At 40.8% G+C, this 17,763-nt stretch overlaps 1 protein-coding gene across 1 annotated transcript; it reads left to right on the forward strand.

Moving 5' to 3' along the window:
* The first annotated feature begins 6,924 nt into the window (after positions 1-6,924).
* On the forward strand, positions 6,925-15,557 carry STEAP1 (STEAP family member 1). Its single transcript, XM_066317071.1, has 5 exons — positions 6,925-7,189; positions 9,408-9,512; positions 10,323-10,835; positions 12,266-12,430; positions 13,961-15,557. Exons 1-5 carry the CDS (start codon positions 7,043-7,045, stop codon positions 14,216-14,218), a joined length of 1,188 nt encoding a protein of 395 aa, XP_066173168.1. The 5' UTR covers positions 6,925-7,042; the 3' UTR covers positions 14,219-15,557.
* Positions 15,558-17,763: the final 2,206 nt, after the last annotated feature.

The following is a 17,763-nucleotide window of genomic DNA, read 5'->3' on the forward strand; positions in this document are numbered from 1 at the left end:
AAACTTAGAGTCTTTTTGAGTACCTCAGTACCCTTAATAAAGTGTTTTAAGAATTTCTCCCACCTGGTCACTTCACCAAGACATCTTAGTAACTGAGAAATTACATATAAATTCTGACAAAGCCAATTCCTTGTCTTCTTTCAAATCCTTCTTTAAAATTAGGAAGCCATTGCTATTACAATGGCATCCAGCAGCTGAGACTGCTATCATCCCACTGAACAGTTATCACCACAGCCTGACATCCAAACCACCACCCTCTCATTACATTCCCAAAACCATATTCCTTTCAGCTTCCTCTCCATGCGCTTGCATTACCTTTCTCCTCCTGTTTCTAGGTGAAACCTATCTCATAGCCTGCAGAGAAGATGTGGTTTGTGGTTTGTGTTTGCACCTCATCTGACACCAGGGACTGGGGTTTGTAGGCACTAAGGTGATAGTCAAAAACTGCAGGTTTTTGTAGTAGGTGTAGTGCAAAAAAATTCCTTTAAAACTGTAAGGAGTTTAAAATATGGTACTGGACTAAGATTTTCTGATAAATTTCTGAGATGGACTGCCTGGGAAAGAACATGGTTTGTGGGAGGGATGCTACAACATTTTGACAATTTTGTGTCACTAGATGCCTTTGTAACTCCTCATGGGAAGTATAATGAACTTCTCATGGGAAGTATAATGATATTAGAATGCCATTCCTAAACCACTGTGACGTTTTGGCTGAGATAGAGTTCATTTTCTTCACAATGGCTGGCATGGGGCTGTGTTTTGGATTTGCACTTCAATCAGCATTGATAATAGAGAGATGTTTTCGTTATTGCTGAGCAGGGCTTGCAATGAGACAAGGCCTTTTCTGCTGTTCACACCACTCCATCCGTGAGTGGTCTGAGCAAGCTGGGACGGGACACAGCCAGGACAGCCGACCCCAACTGACCCAAGCAATACCCCAGACCATACAGCATCATGCTAAACATATAAAGCTGGGAGGAAAACACGGAAGGGGCAATGTTTGGAGTGATGGCATTTGTCTTCCCAAGTCACCACTACATTTGATGGAGCCCTAATTTCCTGGAGATGGCTGAGCACCTGCATGCCCACAGGAAGTGGCTTTGCTTTACTTGTGAACATAGCTTTTTTCTTACTTATCAGAATGTCTTTATCTCAGCCCATGAGTTTTCTTACTTTTATCTTCCCAATTTATTTCCCCCATTCCATTGAAGGAGGACTGAGAAAACTGCTGCCTGGAGCTTGGTTGTTGGCCGGGGTTACACAACGACAACCACAAAATCCATCAAAATACCACAGCTATGAGCAATAAGACACATTTCTCACAAGATATGTTTCAAAGCATTTTAACTTCACTGGATTCCTGTAGAAATACTGTAAAACCTTATTTTTTTCTAACAGTTAGAAGTAATGAATACCCCTATAAACCACAGCAGAAAATATATCACTGCTGTTTGCTATTACATAACCAGATTTAATCAGGCAAAAAGCTTTCCTGTAAAAAAAACCCTGCAAGACCAATATTCAGTCTTTGTTCAGTAACACTTTTCCTGTGGGTCTATTCCTTTCCTTGTATTCTTTGCATTTTACAGCCTTGAACTGCTTCAGGGTTGTTGTGGCTCTGCCGTTGGTGTTAATCTGTATATAAATTAGTGTTATTTTTATTATCACTGGTTTCATTATTATAAGTATTTTAAGGCAGCCAGCTCTATACTCCAGTGGCATGTGTGTGGTAAAATCCTGAAATCAACAAGACACCACAGAGAAGTACCACAGCTGCCTCAAGGGATAACAGTACAATTTTAGATGTTATGTAAGCACAAGCAACAAACACACTGGGAAGGGCAAGCATTTCTTTAAGAGTATGTGATTATATCCAAAGAATATCACTATGTCTGATTCAATCTTTTTTTTTTTCTTAAATATAAAACAAATTCTTCTGTGTTGCTTCCAAGAAACCACATGCATTATCAGAAAGGAATGCTGTGAAAGGTGTTAATTCAAAAAATTAAGAACAGAAGTGCTTTCTGTATTTGTCTATAAATTATATACTTGAAATCCAGAATGCAATTTTTTACAGGCAATGAGAAAATAAAATACTGCTATTCTCCTCTGAGTTGTTTTTCAACTAATTTCATTGAACTTTAACTGTGGCAGTCATGTGCTGTTTACTTGTACTTTCAACAATGTCTAAAAGTATCACTGCTAAAAAAATTATTTGAGTGCCATGTGGTTTTGTTGATTTCTCATAATTCAAGAGAAGTAGTACATAATTTTGTTTCTTATGCTTGTTGGACAAGGATGAACAGCCCTCTCACACAATCTTGAGCCTCTGTGTCTTTTCACTGTCATTATTTTCCTCAGCTCCCTGTGACTTGGCACCGATGACTTAAATCCTCCAGAGGAATTCAACTATTTCAAGTAGCTTGAGTGCCACTTCTTTGAATCAGGAGTTCTGTGATAAATCCAGGCCAAGTAAGAAATTTGAAATTGACTTTAACAATGTTACTCACTAAGAACAGCTGGTCTTTTACTACATTCAACAGGGAATACAGCAGTTGTATGCTTATCTGATCTCCTTCTGACATATTCCTTTGGATAAAAAAGCTTATTAAATGACAGTAAATCAAATACAATGTCTGATGTCTCTGTTCTCAATTGGCCTTTAAGTCCACAAGGGACAAGCATCCTCTACCAGCTGCATCTGCAACTCCTACTCACAACACGGACACAGAGCACTTGTCACTTCCATTCCCAGCTCCTATTTAGGAGCCAACACTGCAGTTTCTTAGGCTGTAATTTTCAAAATCAGGTTAGATTTGATAGCATTTCAAAATGAATTTGCAATGTTTTTCATCATTTTCCAAATTCACACATGATTCTTTGCAGCACTTACATTTTTATGTTCCTTTTCACAGACTGCTGAGTTTGGGGATTCTGAGCAAGAGTCCTCTTGGTGTCATCTCACGTATTTTCACGGGCAAAACCATTAATGCAGTTAAATTTTGTGTGCATTGTCCCACTTAAAGGAAGACCCCTGTCAATACCAGATCAAGTCCTAAGCTGCAATAGGAAGAGCACTGCCAGCTGGTCAAGGCAGGTCCTCTTTCCCTCAGCCCTTCTGAGACTCATCTGCATTGCTGTGTTCAGTTCTGGACTCCTCAGTACAAGCAAGACACAGACATACTGAAATTGCTTCTGTGCAGGTCACCATGAAGAGGATTAAAGGACTGAAGCACTTCCCTTACAATGAGAGGTTGAGATAGTTAGAACTATTCAGCCTGGAGATCAGAAGGCTCATGGAAACTCTTAACATTACGTATGAATATCTGAGAGAGGACGACAGAAAAGAATATGGAGCCACACTCTTCTCAGTGGAGTTCAAAGGAAAGACAAAAAGCAATGGACACAATGAGGATTTTCACTATCTTCTCAGTGAAGAATATTTCCCTAGCACCCAATCTGAACCTTCAAACTGCCATTTGTGATCCCTGACTGTTTTTACCCTTACTGGCACTACCAAGAGTTGGGCTTCCTCACCTTTGTACCTTCCCTTCAAAAGTATGGAGGGTTGCTACTCTGTCATCCTTTAGTCTGTCCTTCACCAAATTTCTCCCGAAGGAGCACAAGCTCTGAGCCTTTAACCACCTTGTTAAGCCTCTAGCAAACCCTTCAGGCACCATCCTGGAAACTCAGTCACCATTTAAGCATTTCAACCCAGCTGAACCCAGCCCATTTGAACTTGATTAAATTACAGGGAATGGTTTCCATCTTTCCACACAACTTTCCCCTCCGTAGCATCATTTCTGAGTCACCCAAGCTCATGCTGTAGTCATCTTGCTGACGCTAATAGTTACACTTCGCTTACTCAACAAGTTCAGAGCAAGACTGTTAGTGTTTAGTGTGATTATATGTAGGTCTGTGTGTTAGTGGAACACTGCACCACTTTTCCAGCCATTTCGCAAGTTGTTCTCAGAACTCCTAGTCTAAAGAACAGTTGCAGAAGCAGAAAAATTATCCTGACCACAGACTTCTTCATGTAACAACTCTGATGAAACTGTTATCAAGATTAAAGAACTGTCTGGCAATCTTGTCAATAACGCAATATTTCTTTCCTCCAGAAAATGTAACCAAGCATTCCCTCATGCTCTTTGTCAATATCACACACAGATTTTCACCAGAATATAGAAGGAATAAAACACAGATGGACTAAGACAGTGTCACCAGAGTATTTTTGTTCTCTTGAAAAAACCCTGACACACTTCAACAACCACAAAAGTATTATTCTTTCTCCCCCAGCTCCTACAAGAATTAAAGCATACTGGCACCATTCTAAACCTCTGGAGCTAGCCAAATCTGCACAACTTTACATTCTTGTCAGTGACATCATGCCCATTTTGCACGTGCTAAGAGAAATTGTCTCATTTTGAATCAACTCCTGATTCCTGTGGTTTCCTACCTTCAGCCTCAGATTTCTTACAAAGCACATCTCATAAATACTAGTTCAAAGCTGTGAGCATGCAGTGGTATCATTTGGGTGTAATGGTTTGCGGGACTGCCATGCAGTTTGTTTTCCAGTAACCATTCTAATATAAGCGGTATTTTGAGTGAGGGGGAAGTCATGCCTTAGGGTAGGCATGAAAGGAAAGATTTCACTAGAATCTGAATCTATTTCCACTTTGTCAGCCCCCACGTAAAATCCACTTTCCATTTTTATTCACAGACAGGCACCTAATAGTACGCAGGACACAGACTAGAGAGAGGATTGCTTGTCCAGAGATACCTAAAAGCATCTGTGCAGAACAGCTTACCAGGTACTTATTTAATAGCCAGGTTCACACTTTGGCTGGCTTTTCATCTAATCTTTTGAGAATGCGTATGCAGGAGCTGAGCTCCTGTGTGTTTTATGAAAAGGCTAAGGATACCTTAAGGATATTCTATCCTTAAGATAGTATCTTCTAAAGACAGGATATCCAGATGCTGCAATCTCTCCGCATCTTGAGCTATCTCCTCTTAATGCAGTTCCCATAACACTAACTTACACCAGGGCTTCTGAGAAGTGCTTTGCCGAGGAGTTCACTGGGAACACGCTCCTCGCCCTGCGGACTGCAAAGCCTCCTCCGCCGGGGTTTGGGACAGCCCGGCACAGCTCGCCACAGGCAGCCTCCTCCCCTGCGCTCCCACCGCCAGGCGTCACCCTGCTGATGGGATCGGGGAAAATCCCAAACCCGCCGAGCGAGAAAAGGAGCACGGAAGGAAATCAAACGGCACTTGCACGAAGTGAGAGCAGACCCAAGTTAGCATCCCTTGGAAAAAAAAAAAATTAACTAATGGAAAACACGTGGGAAATAGCCTTTATGCAGAGCACAGAAAAACATGCTAATGAAGGTAACTAAAAATTTAAAAGTTAATGTTTTGACACAGGCCATACAATTATTCTGTCTTCTATTCCTTCTAAAGCAATCTCCTCTTTTCTTCTCCAGCATTCAGCTGGAGTCTACGTCCATTTAATATATACTGTAGGAGAAAAAAAATCTACTCCCAAGATAGAAAGACATGGAATTTGGCATCATTTCTGTGAAGACGTCCTGAGGAGGATGCAGCGAGCTCTGCATGAAAACAATTCTGACATGAACTGGCCATGTGTTCTTCATTGTCAGGAAGTCACTAGATGTCAAAACATGCACTAAAACAGAGATTTCTCAAGATAATGATAGCTCACACTACTGCGTGACTAAAATTTCAAGAGACAGCTGCCTTTTCAAAATCGGCGGCATAGGTTTAAGAAAAAACAAACTTACAGGATCATGGTATTTTAGAGGGGAGGAGGAGGGAATTAAAGTGAGGATTAATTGGGCATTTTGTCAGGTTAGGAGAGCAGCACGTCTGGAGGAACCGGCAGGGAAGAGAGAACGGACTGAGGGTTCCGAAGGGCCTCGGGCCACTGGCGGGCCCGGAGCGTGCGGCGCCCCAGAGCGCGCCCGTCACAAGCGGCGGGGCTCCGGCACAGCTCCGGCTGCCGGCGCCGAGGGGCGCCGGGGGAGCAAGCACACCTCGGCGCCTCCCCCTCCCTGCGGCGGGGCGGGGAGGGAGCAGGTGAATGCGCCCTTTGTCCGGCCGAGGGCCCAGCAGACCCGCGGCCGGGCGCTCTCCGGGCCGGCGGGTGTCGGAGGCGAGCCCCCGAGGCCGCGCCGCTCGGGACGGGGCAGGCACCGCGCCTCGCACCCCCTGGGCGGAGGGGAGCGGGATGGGCGCGGAAGGCGGGGCCGGGAGGGGAGGTGGAGGCTGCGGCCGGGCCCCCTCGCCTCTCATCTCCTCCGAGCGCGGCAGGCGCTCCGCTGCTGACCCGAGGCCGCCCTCCCCTCAGAGCGGCGCCGCTGGGCGCTGCCCCCCGCGCACGGAGCCGAGCCGCGATCGCCGCTGCTGCCGCCCCCCGCGGCGGGACCTGTGGCGGGCAGGAGAGGCCGGGCCGCCGGGCCGAGGTGAGTGAGCCCGGGGGCGGACAGGGCCCGGCCGTGTCCGGAGGTGTCCGGAGGTGTCCGGGTTCGCCCTCCCGGCCGGGCTGCGGCGCGTTCCCGCTCGGGCCCCGCCCGCCACGCGGCCGGGCCGGGAGCTCCGGCGGCTCGGGCTCCTCTGGCCGAGTGGGAGCGCCGAGCGACGCTCTCCGGCTGCCACCCTCTGGGCTTTCAGTCGGTTTTCCACCGAGCTCAGCAGAATTTTTGAAGAGGGGGGAAAGTTGAGAGCTCGCGTGCCGAGTGCTTACGGCGTCCTGCACGATGCAGCGGGCGCTTGGAAAGCGAGACACATGCCCCGCAGTTTCATGCTGGAATTTTCCGATAGTGCCGGGAGAGAGGTGCAGGCACTATCCCGCGCCTCTTCCATCACCGCCTCCTTATTATCGTAACTTGTTTATTTTACCCATTTTTCTTTTTTCGTGGAGCCAGCCATGAAACCCCTTATTCAGGAAAACCTCCTAGTGACTTGGGATGATGTTTTCCCGGGATAATGTCTGCACAGTGTGGATCCCTGATGGCTCAGCGTTACAATGAGCGTGCTGTCTTGGTACAAAATTCAGTACCGTACTCACGGCGCTGGAAACTTGGCTTTCTGCAGCGGGACGCCCTCCACCGTCCCTGACAGCTGCCTCCCAGAGCAGAAGGGATGGGCACTGAGTATGGACATTATTATAACTGTTTTCTTTCCTAACAGCTGTGAGTTAGATGGCTAACTCTGTCTCTTGCAGGACTCCTAATTTGTCTTCAGATGTATTCCAAAAAGACATATAGTCTAGACAACTTCTTCTGCAATTTATAAGGCACTGAGTAGTGAATTGTAACTCTTCTTTTAGGGTTTTCAAAGGCTATTACTGGAAATAATTCCATATTAACTGGTATCAGAAACCAAGTGGAATATGATGCTATGACACTTGAGTTTCTTTGCACACAGTCACATGGCTAAACCCATGGTTCCTTGGATGAACATATGCAATCATTCACACACACTTTTTCTTTCTGTCTTGTTTTCTGCTGCATAAACCTTTTAACACTGTATTAAACACTTTATCCCAAAAGAACCAAAAAATCAGCTTTTAGGATCAGCAGCTGGCATTCTAGCTCGTGGGTGGCTTTTCTTCACATCATGATATCATTTATTACATCCTCATCAATATAAACGTTTAACTGGAAACTAATAACAGACTGTTTCTATATTTTCTGAATGAAGAGTGATTGGAGCACAAGAACTGGGTGAGGCAGGCTTTTCCATACAGAGCTGGCAAACCTAAATTATGCTTTTGGATCTTTAGGACAGTGTGGTAGCCAGAAGGTAGGCCTCAGAAACAGTGACTGCCCTTCATATTTTAAGTTCCTTAAAAGTAGATGTGGAGTTCACTGTATTTGTTACTAGGTTTTTTTACAGGTAAGTTCACCCTACTGAGTTCTTTTTGTAAACTATTCTTTGAATTGTAACAGGTAGAAATTACATCTATTGAACCACGTAGAAGTAGAAATTCTAAAACCTGAAGCTTTATGAAGATACATGATACCCCAAAACTTTTGATAAAATCACCAGGACTAGTCCTAGGAATAGGGGAGAGAAAGCAGAAGAGTGCCTTCATTAGTCCATGCTTTCTTGTGTGCAGGACATACAAAGGATAACCTTTTCCTACACCATTAGCTGGTGCAGGGAAAGGTTAACAGCCTGACCTTCAGACAGAACTCTTGTTGACCCTCCTCTGCAACACTTGTCTGAAAGGTTATGCTCAAAGGGAGAGCTGACTACCAGGAGGGAAAAGTTCAAAGAGAAATACTTAGGAAAAGAACACTTCAGAAAGGTGTTCTTCAGGTGCCTGGTGGCCTGGCAGAGAGCAGACCCTCATGGCAGATAGTAAAAGACTGTAAGACTCATCCACTGAAGGAACCAGACACAGTAAAAGAATCAGAGTCTGATTTCTGCATACAATTTCCCAAAGGTTTTATGGATATAAAAGAATCAGTAGTTAGAAAAACAGTTTAATATCTAGTCATTCAGCTGTTCAGTGGGAAAGTACATGGAAAAGCCACCTAGTTATTTTCTTAAAGGTGTCAGAGAAAGTCACCCTGTGATACGGCACTCTGAGCTTCCAGTAGCGTGGTGCCAGTGCCTCTCCTCCTGCAGTGTGCAACAGTGTGAAGCACACCTGGGAAGTCCTTGTTGCAAGGTCTTTGCAGGCCCTGTAGTTATTTTATGCTCTTCAAAATACCATCTTTCTGCTATCCTAGGATTTTCAGAAACATTTCAGTTTATCAATTCTCTTTTCTTCTTTTACTGCCATCTGATTTTTTGTCATCCCTCATAGCTTAGAACCATTTCTGCTGCTACTTGGGATGAGTATTGCCAAAATACCTGTGAACAGAATGAGTGAAGCTCCAGTTTCTTGACAATCTTGAAGGGAGAATACACCTCTAAAGCTCCAGAGTGACTGTCAGGTAGACCAATTGTAAACCCTAAAATATACTAGAAACAACACATCTCTGTGGGCTTGCATCAGCAAGTCTCATGAACTTAAAATCCATCTTCGCAATGTTTTACATGAGGGTTTTTTTGCAAACTTCCAAACTAATTTGTTTTCATTTAAAAACTTGAATTAATGCATTAATTCCACTGGTGACAGGGATATTAGGCTTAAATATTTTTTTTTCATTAGTAATTTTGTTCTGGAGATTTATGCTCTCTCTTATCTTTTGCTTTACCCAGAAAATAAGCTGAACTTTTTCCATTCTTAGAGGACAGACTTGACTTCCCCTAGTTGACTGTACCTTCTCCAGCAAATGTGTAGAGGACAAGGAAGAAAACAATTTGAGGGAAAATAGGCCTCAAAGTTCCAGTATGGCATTTCAAAACCTGTTTTGCATCCTGTGTTTGTTTTGCAGGGAGTTTCCACAATGGAGAAGAGGGAATGTGGTAATGATGGCATTGATCAGAATGCAGGTCAGAACATCATGCCAAGAAGAAATACAGGAAACCTTAACTACTTGGTAATGTTTCTGTAAAAAAGCAGCTCGTATATCACACAGATTATTGCAATCCTTGATTCAGTTTTGTCCAGAGACAGTGTTACCATCACACTGGCATATCATGAATATTTCTGAAGTGTTGTCACAATATTGACATGAAGAGATAAAAAGATAAAGAACATTTCATTCAATTTAATCACAGTCCATGATAAAAAATAAACAAAGTTTGGGGCAGCTAAAAACTACATGAGGGTAGCTGCTAATTGTATCTTACCAGATGAGCAAAACTTAATAAAAATAAACTGGATTTTTACACAGGAATATAAAATTTATCTTTGGGGGAGTCTTCATGATAGCAACATTGCACTCAGGAAGTTTTCCACATCACACAAAAAAAGGTCTAGAAAAAAAAAATCCTTTTATCCTTTCTTGTGCATGGTATTTGTGCTACATCATTAAGTCTATAACTGAAATTTGACATTTGAAATCTATAACTTCTGGAATAACTGATATAACTTACAGAAGCTGAAATGATGCTTCACATAATGTAATCCTTCCTTGCAATATAGTTATCTTCTTGGAATGAAAATCTATTTTAAAATCACTGCAGATAATGAAGAATGGGAAATCGACTCTACAAGTGCCTTACTCAAGTGCTGACTATGCTGTTTAAAATGTTATGTTTCCAAGTTACCTTGTCTTTAATAGTGCATGTTTTGTACATGGTTCCACTGCAGTAAGTTGTAAAAGTCAGAATGGCAAATACTGTCATTACTGAAGTTTTTAATCTTCTCTTGAACTCACTTTGTACTTCCATTCTGTCCCTTCCAGAATGTGGATATGCAGGTTACAAATCCATCAGAAGCAGCTGCACTTTTTGATTTACATCAAGCACACCATTTTGGAGAGTTTGAACACTCTTCAGAACAGCACTGCAAGCAGGATCTGTTCCCTAAGTGGCACTTGCCAGTGAAGATAACATCTGTGATCTCATTATTAACATTTATTTACACTTCCATGAGAGATGTCATATATCCTTTTATAACCAGAAAAGAAAATGTTTTCTATAAAATTCCAATCCTTGTCATAAACAAAGTTTTACCAGTGACTTCAATTACCCTTTTAGCACTAGTGTATTTACCAGGAATATTAGCTGCTGGTTTCCAGCTGTACTTTGGCACCAAGTATAAAAGGTTTCCCCAGTGGCTGAATAGATGGATGCTATCAAGGAAACAATTTGGACTTCTCAGTTTCTTCTTCGCTACTTTGCACGCCTGCTATAGCCTGTGCTACCCAATGAGGAGATCATACAGATACAAGCTGCTGAACTGGGCATTCCAGCAGGTACGATGGGCACGCAAACACCAGCACTTCCTTGGTTTGGTCATTCGAGCAAATCTGGATGGGGAAAGCAATTTTCATTGCCTTTGTTTGATTTTCAAGCACATTCACAGAGAGCACTGTTCAGGGATGGAGCAGGACCTAGTTGCCAAAGCATGTAAGCATCACATCTGTGCCAGTGTATATTAAATAAGTAATTTTCTTAATTTGGGATTTTTTTCCATCTGTTAAATGCACAAAATTGTATCTCACAGGAACATTTAAGTCTTTGGCACACTGTTAGTTTAGTGTAGATTAATCTTCTCTGGAGCAGTGAAATCTAGAAACAAAAATGAAGCACTGAACACAATATTTTTAGACAGCTTTGCAAAATGAATCAGCCTGCAGTGAAGGAGGGCTGAGCTAAATCACTAATGTGTATTCACACAGACTAAATTTGTGAATACTGATGGCTCACATTTGGACTGAAACATACTATCTTTTTTAAAGATAGGAGTTCAGTGATGCTTCTGACTCATGGTCAATAATTAGTTTGCAAAGCTCTCCAATATCCTCTGTGACTAGGGAGTTCCTAATGCTCACCTATTCCCTTGGGTGCCATAAGTAATGCAGTACTAGAAATATTCCAATATAAGGTATAGACTGCAAATGCATGCTTTTACTACCCCTAAAGTCTTTATTATTAAAAATAATTAAAAGCACAATATGATGGTGTCAGGAGATTCTTAAGATTTTTGTGATCAGTCAAATTACCTGTTGAAAACTCTGAAATCAGCCTTACTGGTAATCTGACTTGAATGGATTCCTAGAAATTTCCTTGAGATTCCAGTCTTCAAAATGCAGAAATGATCATATTTGGGGCATCTTATGCCATGATGATCACTAGCAGGATCAAAGTGCTGTTGCAAGTATTTGTAAATGGAAGAAGCTTTGACATCAGTTTATTAAAATCACAAATCTACCAAGTTGTGGGGTTTTTTTAAAAATAGATCTAAACAACTATCCTGGCAGGATATTTTTATTTAGAAGGCCTGCTGAATTACTTCTCTGAAGTAGTGCTGTTAATATATTTCCTGTTGTTATAATCTCCTTGATATGATATTTAGCCATAGGTGGGGTTTTTTTTCCTCTTAAAAGCAAGATTTATCCTTGCTGTGAAGGCAGGTTAAGAGCCTCAGGATCATGTTCTCCTGGGCCAAGACACTGATGAAGGCTAAATTATTCTCTCTAAAAGCTCACCTTTGCTCTGCAGATACTAGTGAAGTCTTTGTCATCAGAAGTAAAAAGCAGTTATAATCAAAGACATTCAGACGAACCAAAATACTGTTTTACTTTGCTTATTTCATTAATATGACGGTGAAAATAGTCAAATTATATTTAACACAAACAGCCAAGTGTGCCAGTCTGTAATTTTTATGGTGTTCTTTTGCCAGGTAAAACAAAAAAAAGAAAATGCCTGGATTGAACATGATGTTTGGAGAATGGAGATTTATGTGTCTATAGGAATTCTGGGACTTGCTTTGCTGGCCCTTCTGGCAATAACATCAATTCCATCTGTCAGTCACTCATTGACCTGGAGAGAGTTCCACTGTATTCAGGTGTGCATGAATGTCATTACTGCTCTGTTGTTAGTCCCATTTGTAGAACTGTGTGTTACCAGCTAAGACTGTTAGGAGTTAGAAATGTCAAACATAGAGTTAGTGAAACCGATCAGAAAGTTTGTTCTGTACTCTTTGTTAACTGATTTGTGAGAAATGTTTCTTCAATTACTCTTTTGTTGGGAGAACAGGCTGTTGTGTTCAGTGTATAAAATGAGGAGAAAAGACAACTCCATACCACTTTATTTTCTCCTCCTGACTTTGTGACCAGCAGCAGTTATCCCTTTGAGACCTTTCCTTAGCTCTGGTGCTGAAGTCATCTTCTGGGTATCTTCTCTCTCCAGAATGTCCCATGTCCAGCTGAATTTGAAGTAGGTGGCATTGAACCAGTCAATGCTGTTCCCATGTGACACAGTATATTCTGAAAGAGACATCTTAGAACAGATGCCGGATAATCAAATCCAGCCAGTCTTGAGTTTGCTACAACTGTGTTTGTTTCCTTAACCCAGGCGTCTGGGTTGCTCTTGATTCCCTTACATGTAGTAATAATCCGTGTGGTTCTGCTGACATCAGTATGGTCACACTGGACTTAAGCAAGTATTGGATCTCACTCAAACACCAAAATCTGAAAATTCAGTAAGTACCTGGCATTTGAAAATTTGATTTATATTTTAAAAGCTGATCTAAACTGTATCATTACCAGTTAGTGATTCAATATTCTGCACACTCTATGAAGTCCATCATTTGTAAGATAAGTGTACAGAGAATATGGACAAGTCAGGAGGAAGTCTCCAAATGCATGACTGCTTTCACTATAGAAAGACTATGGTGAAGAAACCCAGAAGAGTAATACTTCTGTGTTGGACTTACTTTATAAACAAATAACCTTATTACTTAAAAATCATGTTCTGTACATTCAACAGTTGGAAAGACAGTGTTCGACTTCACTGATGAGTACAAGATTATTGAGTGACAAGAAACTTAAAATTACTAGTAATTTTTCTTTACTCCTGAATTTTGTAAACAAGCTAAGCCAAATTTATTACTGTAAGTCAAGTGAAAGACTTGAGTTTTCTGTAGTTGTGCAGTGCTTTTGCCATGGTACTAGACTTACCAGAGTTTGTGGTTTTAATTTAGCTTGAAATTTTTCTTTGCAAGTAATCAATTAATCCTTTAATATGTCTGATTTTGAACTCATAATGATTTATCACAGAATTGAAGTAATTTAATATACAGATGGCATCTGTAAATTGGGATATTCAGGATAGAGCATGTTTCAGGAATAACCTGCAATCTCATCTGTATTTTAGCACTGAAAAATGTGCCTAATCCACTTTCTTTTACAGTGGCATAAAGGAATACAGTTGGAGTCTTGACTTACAGTTCTTTTAGTTCAAAGCAAACGGTCTCTTTTCTTTGACTTGGGCGTGTTGGTCAAGGCCTGTCTAGATTTCCATTTTTACTTAACAGAGTGCTTTTTTTGCCAAGTTGGGAAAAATAAACAGCTTACTATTTTCTTTCTCTTTTCAGAGCAAGATGGGATATTTATCCCTGCTGCTATGCACTGTTCATGCACTGGTCTTTGCCTGGAATAAGTGGGTTGATGCTAACCAATTCATCTGGTATACGCCACCTTCATTTATGGTTGCAGTTTTTCTTCCTAGTGTAGTTCTGCTTTGTAAATGCGTACTGCTCCTCCCATGTTTTAGGAAGAGGATAAGAAAAATCAGAAGTGGTTGGGAAGCTAAGACACAAGCCAATCAAACCAGCATAACTTCCAGACTGTGATCAAATATGGACATTTCCTGTCTATGTATGTAAATATGCTCAAGGCCATGAAATTTTCACTCATGAGCTCTGTTTTCACATTTGCTACAGATGTTTGTTTCTCACTTTTCTTTCTGACTTCAGGTGTATGAGATACTTGATGCAATTTTGTCATTTTCAAAGACAGAAAACAGAAACATTTATCTTACACGTTAATCTGTTCAGTGTTTTGTATTTGATGATTTCTTTCTTCTGACTCGCTGTTTTTAAAATCCAAGTGTTTCATTGTCTCAATCTCAGTTCTTTGTATGCAAAAGCAAGTATAAATCATTCCTCCAGATGACCGCAGAAAGTGAAAAAATTACTACATCACAGAGCCCAGGAATGCTTTCTGCTTCGCACAGCCATGCACGTACCTTCATTAAATCTCAGAATTATAATGAGACAAAAGCTAGAGTATTTAGTTTTGGTTTATTTAGTTGCCTCTTAGCACCTGCAACTCATGTTTCAATCTGCAGAGTGGGCACCTTGGCATATGAGCCAGACAGAAACTGTGTATTTCTGTCAGGTCTTGAACGTAAACAACTGGGCAAGCAGAACTACAGGGATCATTACAAGGTATAAATATCTCCTGAGGCTTGGGCACAGTCTAAAAAAAGGTTTTTAGACTCAGGTCTCCATGTTATCCAGGACTAGGTGTGTCTCTATTTACTTGAAACAATAAAAACATTTCCCAATTTTTATTCCATGAACACATTCTTTTGTTTCTGATGCTGGAAATTTTCCATGCTTTTGACCTAAGCCTGCAGCCCTTGACATGTGCTCAACTTTATTTGCACAAATAACTCCAGTGGGATAACTCCATCAGGTAAATGTGTTTTTTTGTTTACTCTAGGGCCAGCACAATTGTGTGACTGGAAGAAAAACTTTAAAAATAGACATTTGAATCTTGCCATTGATTTGGTGAGATTCTCACATTAAATGGTTTCCAAATGCATTTGCTTTTATAGAAATTTTCCTAATAACTTTAATCAGCTCATTAAATTCTACTTTCCTTACATTACATAGGTCTGGCTGAAAGTTGTAAATGAATAATTCATTTGTTAGTATCTGCTTTGAAATATGTTACTCAGTAGTAAATATTTTCACTCAACATCAGGAACATTTCTGCCATGGAGTGTGGATGCCACCTATTGCTGGAATCCTCTGAATGAGAACTGTAATTGGTAATGATTCTGGTATTAAACAGGAAAACAACATATACCTAAAAAAATGTGTAATACATGATGCTAATGAATCTGTTGTCCCTTTCTGGACTTCTACGTGGAGCATAAATAGTGACAGGGATATTACATTTTCCTGGTTGTTATCATTCAATTATTGCAATTTAAAAGTTGGCCATTTAAAATATGTACATAATGTAATACTGTGAAAGTAACTGGGACATGGTGGCCTGTATAATATTGATTGAACTCTGAGGCATTATGTATCAAACTAGTAATGTGTGGCAGTGGCCAAACCCCTACAATACAGGAAGCTGGGCTGCAGTGCTAATCTAAGAAGTTTCTAACAGAGCAGGAAAAGTGCTCAATGTATTTGCATTTGTATTTCCATGAATTAAATAAATGTCTTACAATTACATAGAGTAGTAAGCTCTATGCACTTGTTACAGAAAGTAGTGCAAGATAGCATAACTCCATTGATTTCAACCAGTTAATATGGTTTTGAATTGATAACATAAATTACAGGGGCAAACCAATTTCAAGATGATCACACACTACCCAAATGGGCCTTTTACACTCATCATTCAGCTGGGGACGTTAAGCACACTTCAGACTTTTCTCTCTAGCATTGGCCAGAGGCAAACACAAAAGTGTCTTCTACAACATGAAATTTACATACAGTCTACAAAAGCTATTCCACACATGACATCCAAACATTCAAGCATGTTTTTCCCTACTGATTGTTTCAAGTAGGAGCCAGGTTTTCTGTGTTCTAGCTGCTTCTCTAGAAGCTACCACTGAATTCTTACAGCCAGAACTGGAGACTTCACAATGAGTCTCTTCCCTGCTTCGTAAGTCTTCAATAAACTACATCCTAGTTACTCCCCAGTCTGCAGGCTGCTCAGGAAAGTGGTTGACTCACTATCCCTGGAGGTATTTAAAAGACACATGGGTGTGGTGCTTAGGGACATGTTCTAGTGGCAGTGTTGGATTCATAGTTGGACTCAACGTAAATGATTCTATAATTTGCTTTTTAAGCATTCAGATACAACAATGGAAGAGATTTTCATAGCGGTAAGAAGAAAATGCCATTGACAGTATTTAGTTTCTCCATTTGTAGCAGACATGATTTAGTTCAATACTGATGAAATTAAGTTCATATGTACCTTTTAATTTATGTTGATGTACCTGTTTCAAAATCCAGTGTATTAATAGGCCTATATACTATTGTAATACATTAATTGAATGTATGTGCACATTGTATGCACTTATTTGTATAACACTAATTAGTTTTATAAAAAACACTAATTAGTTTTATAAAACTTACATCATTAAATGCTTCAATGTATGCTGTATCTGCCATTGTGTCATACAGATCCAGGGTAAAAGGGTAAAAAGGCACAGTACACTCTAGAAGAGCTGCTGATGTAAACAGTCAAAGGGAACCGTTTTCTACATGCTAGTGAAGAGCCTGGAGCCTCCAAAGGAAAGAAAATAAAGATGAGAAAAGTAAAATGGATACTTTCATAGTGTAATGAAATTACATTTTTCCTGACAGAACTTTAATTGAATATTCTAGCATTCAGAGATTTTGTGAGAAGGAAGAGAAGGCTTGGGAGGGAGACCCAAGATCCCTGGAAATACTGATCAAAGACCAAGAAAAGTTCAGTAACAGCAAGGGCATTGAGGAAAAGCATGCATGGGCATACTTTTGTGTAAGAATCCATCATTCTAGTGGCAGTGCCTTTAAAATGTTTCTACAAGGCTGGCAAAGTACTTTTTCTGTTATTACATGTCTCCAATGTATTTGAGAGAGACAGAATTGATACTCTGGAGATAAAAATTACTAAAGAGGCCTGAGGAATTTTATGCCAGATTCATTTGGAGAGATCATATCCAGAAAACTCTTTCAAAGAAGTGATAGAAACAATCATTGTTCAGGAAACTAGAAGCTCAGGAAACTAGAGCCAGGGCTGTGTTGACTATTGTGTAATGTAAATTCCTGTTGACAGCAGCATTTACTGTAAGCAGTCCCTCCCTTTGGCCACTCTTCTCTGTTCTCTCAGTGCTGCAAGACTTTAAAGATGTGAAGTTCATCAGAGCAGGGCATTGGATCCAGTTGAAAAGTAATGCAGAGAGAAGAATGATTCAGCCAGATCCACTCATGGGTCTGATTCACCTGACAGTCATGCATGTATGCACGCAGGAAGGACAGGAAGGGGAATGGTGTAAACAGGCAGTTTAACTTAAACCAGCCCTAAATGAAAGGTTCCAAGAGCTCTTAAAAGTTAAAACTTAGATTATTTCATCGTATTTCAGACACAAGAATATTCCCTTGCTTCA

Source organism: Sylvia atricapilla, chromosome 1, assembly GCF_009819655.1.
Source record: "Sylvia atricapilla isolate bSylAtr1 chromosome 1, bSylAtr1.pri, whole genome shotgun sequence".
Lineage (NCBI taxonomy): Eukaryota > Metazoa > Chordata > Aves > Passeriformes > Sylviidae > Sylvia > Sylvia atricapilla.